Genomic DNA, 10,519 nt, shown 5'->3' on the forward strand with positions numbered 1-10,519 from the left:
TTAACCAGGGCATTGGCAAGGAAAAGCGGGGCAGGAGGAAAATGACTCAAAGCTGTTACTTAGGATCCTTGAATCCCTTTGTTTGGATTCATCTTCCAACTTCAGCACTTACTGGATGTGTAAATTTGGGCAAGTTATTTAATTTCTCTAAGGTGCAGTTTCCTCATCTGAAAAATGCGTCTAAAAATCAAACCTCAGATTGAGGGTTGGATAATACAGTTTGCAAAACATTTACACAGTATCCAGTATATGGTAAATATTCTATAATATTACTTGCTCCTCTTATGACTGTCACCATATTCACTGAATAATAACAACCAGTGGTAGCATAGTATAATACTATAGAGCATGAGTGTTAATGTTAGTAGAAGATGCTTACATCCTAATTTGAAGAAGTTTAGAGAAAATAAAATGTAAGTAACCATCTGAGGAGGAGGGAGGCCACCTTCTTGAAACCCTAATGCAGGCTGATGAAGATTCTAAATGTTAGAGTTGTTTTTTGTTCACACCAGCTCAGCCCTTTAACCCTGCTGTCACCCTGTCCTGTGCTACCTGCAACATCATCTGCTCCATCCTCTTCAATGAACGTTTCCACTACCAAGATAAGACCCTTCACTCCCTGCTGGATTTGTTAAATACAAATTTTAATCGAATAAGCTCTCTCTGGAACCAGGTAAGGTCAAGTTTCCATTTAACCTTGCACTTGACCTCTTGGGCACACTGGGAGCCCACAAGCAGGATAAAGATCTGCAAGCTGCCCACCTTGTCCCATGAGCATGCGCCAAGGCAAGCACCGCCCCCGTCCCTCATGTGTGGCTTATGTCAAGTGGATTAGTATAGTGTCACTCAGACCAGCACCTGTGAAGGCTGCCTTCTGCTCGCTTCTGTGAGGTGATTCCCTCAAAAGAAGACGTCATGTCCCAGTCCCCTGCATTTCTTTTAAGGCTCCTGTGCACATTCTCCCCCTCTTACTCTGAGGTTGGCTGAGGGTGGTTGAGCAGGAGATGAGAAGGGGCGACTCTAGTGTATGTGACGGTCATCCTCCCTTCTCTTTAGCTTGAAAGCTGGAGGAAGGGATTCTCCCTGGCCAGACCCTGCAGAGAGTTCGGTGCTCCACTTAGAAACCCTGGTGTCTCTTCATAAACTGAATTGCTTGTGTATTTTTTGTTTTCATTTTAGATTTACAATCTATGGCCAAAACTCATAAAGCCTCTCCCTGGAGAGCACAGAGCATTTTCAAAAAGGCTTAAGGATGTTCACTACTTTGTTCTGGAAAAAGTGAAGGAGCATCAAAAGTCCCTGAATCATAATAACCCTCGAGACTACATTGACTGTTTCCTCAGCAAGATGGAGCAGGTATTGTACATGACATCTTTCCCCAATACTATATTTTATCAGTCCGTGGGAATGCAGGAAAGCATAATCATACCATGTTGGTAATTCTTGATATTTTGATATCTTGTGGCAGTGGGGTATGCTATTAACAATAGTAGAAATTTTTCATAGTGCAGAAATTTTAAAAGAAGAAAAGCCCCCCTTTTCCTTTGTATTTCTTTTTTTTCTTTTTAAAATTTATTTATTTTAAATGAAACAAAGAGATATATTTTTAACAATAAAGGATACAATTCAAAAAGATCAGATCAGATCAGATCAGTCGCTCAGTCGTGTCTGACTCTTTGCAACCCCATGAATCGCAGCACGCCAGGCCTCCCTGTCCATCACCAACTCCCGGAGTTCACTGAGACTCACGTCCATCGAGTCAGTGATGCCATCCAGCCATCTCATCCTCTGTCATCCCCTTAGACATCATAAACCTTTAGACAACTTAACAACAAAGAAACAAAAATACATAAAGCAAAAATCAGAAGAAACATAAGGGAAAAGAAAAAATATACAATCACAGTGAAAAATATTAACATTTCTCTGAGAATATTTTATCAAGTGCAGAAAAAATCAGAATAGAAGCATCTTGAATGATGTCATTAATAATATAAATGTAATACATTTGTATTTAATTAATTTATATTAATCATATCCTACACAAATATATTTAAATTTTGTCTTTCGTGTGCTGTTATTAGATGTCCATAGGACATTTAGAAAAATTGGCAATAAGATAAACTTGACTAAATTTCAAAAAGTAGAATTCTTTTGTATGTGTGTGATTCAGTTGTACATATACACATATATTATTTTCGAAGTTATTTCCCATTATAGGTTATTTCAAGAGATTGACATAGTTCCCTGTGCTATACATAAACCTTTGTTGCTTGTTGCATATCTATTTTTCTAAATTAGAAATCTAGTATTCTATTCATACTAAGTCAAACAAGTGGAATCAAAATGTCATAAATTTTTTAGTTGGGCAAAAACTCAAAAGCTTTCTAAAAAATATATATTATACATATTATTTCCTTTTATCTCTATTTACTTCCTGTACTTGGACACTAGCATTTAATGAAATCTTCTCAGTATATATTTACGATGAGCTACATATATGTATATTTACGCATGTTTCTGAGCATATATTTATCTTACTGTGGCTAAAAGACACACACATCTTCTTTGCACACCCATTGTCTGCCATTGTGTGCCACAATGTTTCCCAGGGAGTATGTCATAGACCAATACATTATAAACACTGGATTGTATTTTCCCATGGAACAATTTCGTTAATTAAAACTAACAGTGGATAAAAGATTCTAAAGAAATACATTATAATTAACCATCGGTGGTCTTAAACATATTGAATAGCAAGTATCACACAGCCACCAGCTCTTAGAACATCACTGGCTAAGATACCAGCATCAATGTCCATGAGAACATCAGTAGGAAAACGGTCAAAACTGTGACAAACAATAGACTGCAAAAGGATGTTCAGTGCTCATTTTGGCAGCACGTACTCTGAGAGTGGAATGATACAGAGAAGATTAGCATGGCCCCTGTGCAAGGATGGCACACACATTTCTGAAGTGTTCCATATTTTTGTGTGTGCACAAGACTTTTAACCAATATAATTTCAATTTTTGTATTTCTGAAAAAAAGGATATTTCAATATATATACATATGTAACAACTTAAAATCTGAAAATAATTCTTTGAGCCCTGTAAAATTAACCTTGTTTATGCCAAAGTTTGGCTTCCCCAGTAAAGCGTTATTTCAGATGGTAAAGAATCTGCCTGAAAAGCAGGCAAACCCAGGTTTGATCTCTGGGTTGAGAAGATCCCCTGGAGGAGGGAACAGCTGCTCACTCCAGTATTCTTGCCTGGAGAATTCCATGGACAGAGGAATGTGGCAGGCTACAGTCCATAGGACTGCAAAGAGTTGGACACAACTGAGCAACTAATACTTTGAATTTCATGCCAAAATTCCCCAAATATACATAAATAAGCAAAGGAAAAACACTGTGCAATTGTATCATAAGTGTGCAATTTATAGCAAATGGTTAATTACTAATAACCTGTTTAGTCTTCTTAATCTCTGGGAGGGCTGATTTAGAAAGCTTGACTTCCTTAGAAAAAATGCTGAAGGAAGGCATGATGATGCTCTCTTTTCTTCTCAGAAATTTCCTTGGAGTTAGTAGAGACATGCAAGCTCACTCCATTTATCAACAATGTGCATTGAAATATCCTCTTTATTCTGATGGAAAAATTTGTTGTTGGCCCTCAGAGGACTAGATGTTTGTCTGGGAAAGAGGAAAAAAAAAAAGCTAGGTTTTTAATTCAGTCATTTAAAAATTTTCCTTCGTACCAACTCTCTATCAGTCCATGATTGTTGGTAAAAGGAGTAAAATGATGAATCAAATATTACCCTGAAATTTTCTTTCATAGCACTCATTGTAGTTTAACAAAATATTTAATCGACCTCTATATACTTCACTACAATACTCTAAAGGGCTGGGGTAGTATCGATTCCCCATGCTTTGTATCACTGGTCTGAAGGAAACAGACCAGTTCCAAACCAGTGATTTCTCTACACTGTGCTCACATTGAATTTATCATCTAGTCTTTTTCATTAAATATAATAAAAGAAGATTCCATTAACTGAGTGTTTGTATATAAGAATTGTTCCAAGACCTTCCACTCAGTATCTCTTTTCATCTTTACAATAACCCTATGAGGTATATTCTGTTCTATATCCCAGTATCACAAATGATGAAGTTGAGTAAAGAGGTAAGGTAACTTGTCAAGGGCGTATATCTGATCATTGACTAACCTGGGATTTGAACCAGAAGTTTCAATTCCAAGACTGATTTTTAAACCCTACCATGCACAAAATGAAGCCTATTACTAGTGATGGGGTGTGATCCTGGAGCTCTGATAAACCGTTGCCTTCTTTTTAACTCTGCCATCTACAGGAGAAACAGAACCCAGAGTCTCAATTTCACTTGGAAAACTTAGCAACCTGTGGATCAAATCTGTTTTCAGCAGGAGTAGAGACAACCACTGCCACCCTGAGTTACGGGTTCCTGCTCCTAATGAAATACCCTGAGGTTCAAGGTACAGCAAATATCTTAGGTATTTATTTAGGATAAAATAGGAGCTGCTGGCACTCGTGAAGGTGGGAAGGTACTACAGTCTGTGACAACTTCTCTTTCTCTGGACAGCTTTGGCAAGCATCATGCATAGGGCCACCCATGTGGTTTGGTTTTACAGATCAAAATTCTGTCAAATGATGCTGATAAGGAAGACAGACCTTTACGAATCAAAGACTTTTTAAGTTTAAAAGCAGAGGAGCTTCTGAATCCCAGCTCTTCTATATATGATGTAATGTTGAAGAGTCAGTCCAATTTAGATGAGGGATGCATGGGTTCCTATTTTGGACTCTCATTCTCAGCCGCCAATACCTGACTGTGTGACCTCAAACAAGTTATTTCACTTCACAGGCCTTTGTTTTTTCATCTTGAAAATGGATCAGTCTCCCCAAAGGGGATTTTTAGCTCCAATATAATTTAAAATTCAAAAATGAAATTGTACTAGCTTGATTTTCTCAATCATGTTCTCAGAGCACAGGTCTTAGAAAGCCAGTGTTTATTTTGTTCAACAAAATGGTGTTTGCTGTTCCCACAAAATGTTAGGAGACTGGATGATACTGATAGAGGAGATGCTCCCACTAGAGTTAGGATTGAACATTTTCCCTCTGCAGCTGCTTTGCCAGGAATCTGGGGTAAACTTTAATCCCTGCACAGAGGTCATCTCCTCACCTGTACAGGAGGACAAACCAGTTCAGGCAGGAGGCCAAAGACATACCTAATGCAGCTTTTATGTTTCCTGAAGCGAAATCTCTGGTCTTTGCAGCAATATAAAAAATAGAAATTCTATGGCTGCTATCAAAAAGTCTACAAACGATAAATGCTGGAGAGGATGCAGAGAAAAGGGAAACCTCTTACACTGTTGGTGGGAATGCAAACTAGTACAGCCACTATGGAGAACAGTGTGGAGATTCCTTAAAAAATTGGAAATAGAACTGCCATCCGACCCAGCAACCCAATGCTGGGGATACATACTGAGGAAACCAGAATTGAAAGAGACACGTGTACCCCAATGTTCATCGCAGCACTGTTTACAATAGCCAGGACATGGGAACAACCTAGATGTCCATTGGAAAATGAATGGGTAAGAAAGCTGTGGTACATATACACAATGGAATATTACTCAGCTATTAAAAAGAATGCATTTGAATCAGTTCTAATGAGGTGGATGAAACTGGAGTCTATTATACAGAGTGAAGTAAGTTAGAAAGAAAAACACCAATACAGTATATTAACGCATATATATGGAATTTAGAAAGATGGTACAATGACCCTATATGCGAGACAGCAAAACAGACACAAGTGTAAAGAACAGACTTTTGGACTCTGTGGGAGAAGGCGAGGGTGGGATGATTTGAGAGAATAGCATTGAAATATGTATATTACCATATGTGAAATAGATCACCAGTCCAGGTTTGATGCATGAGGCAGGGTGCTCAGGGCCAGAGCACCGGGATGACCCTGAGGGATGGGACTGGGGGGAAGGTGGGAGGGGGTTCAGGATGGGGAACACATGTACACCCATGGCTAATTCATGTCAATGTATGGCAAAAACCACTATAATATTGTAAAGTAATTAGCCTCCAATTAAAAATAAATAAATTAATTTAAAAAAGAATATTCTGAGAATAAAGATTTTATACTAAAATTTTAAAAAAAGAGAAAAAATAGAAATTCTATGAAGAACAGAGCTGTGAGTTGTTTAGCAACATGTCTTTGACCTTGGGAGCCTTTTCCAGGCCACTTTCTTTACATGTTGTAAGCATTTCCAAGTATCCAGGGAACATATCTCTTAAGCAGGATTCATGATTCATGTCTCTGCAGCCAAAGTTCATGAAGAAATTGACCGTGTGATTGGACGCACCCGAAGTCCCTGCATGAAGGACAAGATGAAGCTGCCCTATACAGAGGCTGTGTTGCATGAGATACAAAGATACATCACCCTCATTCCTTCTAACTTACCCCATGCTGTGGTCCGGGACACGAAATTCAGACAATATGTCATCCCCAAGGTTAGAGGTGGCTGGGAAAGCTGGCTGAGATAGAAGGTGCAACATGGTGCCACTCCACCCCACGGTAGATGGGGCCTGTTAGAGGCATCGTAGCTGTTTCAGGAAGAGGCGGTTGAGAGACGTGGAAAGAACACGAGGCCTGAGTTACATGGCCTAGGTTTAAATCCGTCACTGCTGTGCAGTGTCCTCTCAGGCCATTGTGTCACCTCTGTGGTTCTGCCTCTGCCTCCCTGGAATGGGGAAGCTAACCCAGGGCTTCCAACACTCCTCACACTCTCAGATATAATAGGATATATTAAGGGAGAAGTGATTGGCATTAGTATGAATCTTGTGGGAACAGAAATCTGATTTTCCATGATAGATTTTAAAAAGCGGGAAGAGATGGACAGTGTATCTGCAGCTCTAAAGTAATCAAGTGTCAACTTTCTTAAACCCAAATTCTCTCCTCCCGAGATCTCATGTACCAGACATTTGGGGCATTGCTGCCCATAATAGTTAACGATGATCAAAACCTTCACACGGACACGGGATGTAGTCAGCCTTCTGCAGTGATTAAGGGGTTGGGTTTTACATTTGAGAGTGTAGAAGAAGAAGAAAAGGTGTCAAACCTGACCAGACTACTGCAAAACTGAAGCAGCCCCCAACCTTACTGCCAAATCCCAGTGCAAAAGTCTATTAACACATAAGTCTAGTATCACATTAAAAATGCTATTCCACCACCAAGTGAAGGTAATCAGGAACACAGGAAGCTCTAACACCAGAAAATTTGGTTTAATAAAATTCACCATAGAAATAGAATTTAAAGAAAAACCACATGGTAATCTCATTTATACAGAAAGTGCTTTTGATAATATTAAAGAGTTTCTGCTCTGTTAGTTGCTCAGTCATGTCCGACTTTTTGTGACTCCACCAGGCTCCTCTGTCCACAGAATTTTCTAGGCAAGAATACTGGAGTGGGTTGCCAAATTCCTTCACCAGGAGATCTTCCAGACCCAGGGATTGAACCTGGGTTTCCTGCACTGCAGGCAGATTCTTTATCATCTGAACTACCAGGGAAGCCCCACCTATAATAAAATAGGAATAAATTTCTGATAGCAGTGATTACATTAAGAAGGAAACCAAAGAACTTGAGTATAGGAAAAAGAAACTTATTTTCAACTTGACTTTTTTTTTATACTATGTACATGTATTACCTACTCCAAAAACTGTGAAATAATGTTTCAGGAAATAAAAAATGAAGTAAAATGGAAAGAGGAGGCTTTCGCTTAAATAGGGGTGCTTTATGATCAGATAGAAGTTGGGTCAAATTCTAATTATGCCACTTGCTAATAACCACAAGTAAATTGTTTCTTCTCTCTGAATCTCAATTTCTGCATTTATACACTGAGCCAAAAAAAACAAGATCCTAGTGAATATGGTTGAAGTGAGGATTAAATGACATTTATAAACAATTCAACACAGTGTCAGGTAAATGTGACGCATCCTGTATCAGTGGTCATTATCATTTTGTCATTTAAACCTCACAAGTTCTAATGGGGCAAAGAGGAAAGTGTATGGTGGCTCAGACAGTAAAGAATCTGCCTGCAACGCAGGAGACACAGGTTTGATACCTCGGTTGGAAAGATCCCCTAGAGAAAGGAATGGCAACCCCCTCCAGTATTCCTGCCTGAAAAATTCCATGGACAGAGGAACCAGGCTGGCTACAGTTCAGTTCATGGGGTCACCAAGAGCTGGACATGACTAAGCGACAAACATATGCACATGCATGCCATTTTAGAAGTGAGGAGGTGGGCTTTGAGCCAACGGATTTTGTAGATTACAAAGTACTATACTGTATTTTCTTACATTCGCACCTGAATTCAGAAAGAAAAAAATTGTGAAAAGTGAACTCTTCCAATTTGAGGTGGCGGTTCTAGTAAAACACATGTCTGAACAATATGAGCTGCAAATCTTAGTTTTTGAACAATTGTTTATTGCACATTGACTGTAACAGTTGCTCTTCCCCCACAGAACTATCTTATTATTCAATAAAAGGTATTGTATGATAGTGGGTGTATGATAGTGGGTGTGAAAAAACTCTCACACAAGACAGTGAGAAAGCTCTCATACAAGCTTCAAGAGTGCTCGGTCCTGTTTAATCCACTATAATTAAAAGTGTTAGGCTTTTTATGAACCGAAGATAAGTATGATAACATGCCATTCCATCTCTCTTTCTTGGTTCCAGGGTACTACTGTATTGCCGTTACTGTCTTCTGTCTTGTACGACTGCAAGGAGTTTCCTAACCCAGAGAAGTTTGACCCAGGCCATTTTTTGGATAAAAATGGCAGCTTCAGGAAAACAAAATACTTTGTGGCTTTTTCCATTGGTAAGTATAGATACATACCATCCAAACCATACACATGAACCTTTTGAACAACTTTTAGCTTTACTGAATGTACGTAAGTAATCCACTAACGATCACAAAGTTAATCAAATCAATCTGCTATAACCCTCTAAATCAAGATGGAGCCATTTAAGTCTGTATACCAATAGGATCAGATAACTCTTTCAAGGACTATTTTGTTATCTGGTGACTAAGTACAATGTCAGTTTCTAAAGAAATCAAGGCAAATTAATTCAATCCAGATGTCACACATTATCAGATAACAAAGGGACCTCCTTTCGTAGACTCTTACCTATTGATCTCCCTTTTGTAATATACAACTTTTCTAAAACAGAATGTTCAGGTTTCTTTCTTCTTTTAAAATGACTAAACATTATTGTATAATTTTCTGATTCTTAGAGCCAGAGGCCATCAGAGGGACTTTGGTCATTTCATTCTCTTCCTTCCCCTCTGAAATCCAGACCCCACATACCATTGCCTCTTTGCAAGAGCTGATTGGCTCCCAGTTGCTATTTCTCATAAGGTCATAAAGACAACTTAAGATCACTCAGCACATATTTTTTTTCTTTGTTATCCTAGTCAATTATTTGATTAGTATTTTCAAAAATAACAGTTAATATGTTTTTACAAGATGGCCTGTGGTACTAAACAATCTTCCATACAAACATGTTTAGGTGGCATTGCGTGATAGCAGCACAATGACTTGTTTAATTAATCTAATATAGGTGTATGTCTAGTTTTCATCTAACTCATCGGAGTCATAAATAATAAGTGACATCCTCATTGGTGAATCTCTAGTTTCTACAGATAAATCTCCAGGAGAACTACTGAATTAAGAGCATAAATCTCTTTAGAGAAATTTTGGTTTGTTAGAGGAACTGTACCAGTTGATCAGCAAATTTGGAAAACTCAGCAGTGGCCACAGGACCGGGAATGGTCAGTTTGCATTCCAATCCCAAAGAAAGGCAATGCCAAAGAACGCTCAAACTACCGCACAATTGCACTCATCGCACACGCTAGTAAAGTCATGCTCAAAATTCTCCAAGCCAGGCTTCAGCAATATGTGAACCGTGAACTTCCAGATGTTCAAGCTGGTTTTAGAAAAGGCAGAGGAACCAGAGATCAAGTTGCCAACATCTTCTGGGTCATCAAAAAAGCAAGAGAGTTCCAGAAAAACATTTATTTCTGCTTTATTGACTATGCCGAAGCCTTTGACTATGTGGATCACAATAAACTGGAAAATTCTGAAGGAGATGGTAATACCAGACGACCTAACCTGCCTCTTGAGAAACCTGTATACACGTCAGGAAGCAACAGTTAGAACTGGACATGGAACAACAGACTGGTTCCAAATAGGAAAAGGAGTACGTCAAGGTTGTATATTGTCACCCTGCTTATTTAACTTATACGCAGAGTACATCATGAGAAACGCTGGGCTGGAAGAAGCGCAAGCTGAAATCAAGATTGCCAGGAGAAATATCAATAACCTCAGATATGCAGATGACACCACCCTTATGGCGGAAAGTGAAGAGGAACTAAAGAGCTTCTTGATGAAAGTGAAAGAGGAGAGTGAAAAAGCTGGTTTAAAGCTC

General features: G+C 38.8%; 1 protein-coding gene across 1 annotated transcript in view; it reads left to right on the forward strand.

The window, feature by feature from the left end:
• Positions 1-10,519, forward strand: part of LOC105002722 (cytochrome P450 2C23-like) — a 28,322-nt gene that overhangs the window by 16,102 nt on the left and 1,701 nt on the right. The window contains exons 4-8 of the mRNA XM_010859535.1: positions 513-673; positions 1,180-1,356; positions 4,358-4,499; positions 6,356-6,543; positions 8,768-8,909. Of these exons, the coding sequence (XP_010857837.1) occupies positions 513-673; positions 1,180-1,356; positions 4,358-4,499; positions 6,356-6,543; positions 8,768-8,909 (810 nt within the window). The remainder of the gene's footprint in view (positions 1-512; positions 674-1,179; positions 1,357-4,357; positions 4,500-6,355; positions 6,544-8,767; positions 8,910-10,519) is intronic.

Source organism: Bison bison, unplaced genomic scaffold (genome assembly GCF_000754665.1).
Source record: "Bison bison bison isolate TAMUID 2011002044 unplaced genomic scaffold, Bison_UMD1.0 scf7180017864456, whole genome shotgun sequence".
NCBI classification, from domain to species: Eukaryota; Metazoa; Chordata; class Mammalia; order Artiodactyla; family Bovidae; genus Bison; species Bison bison.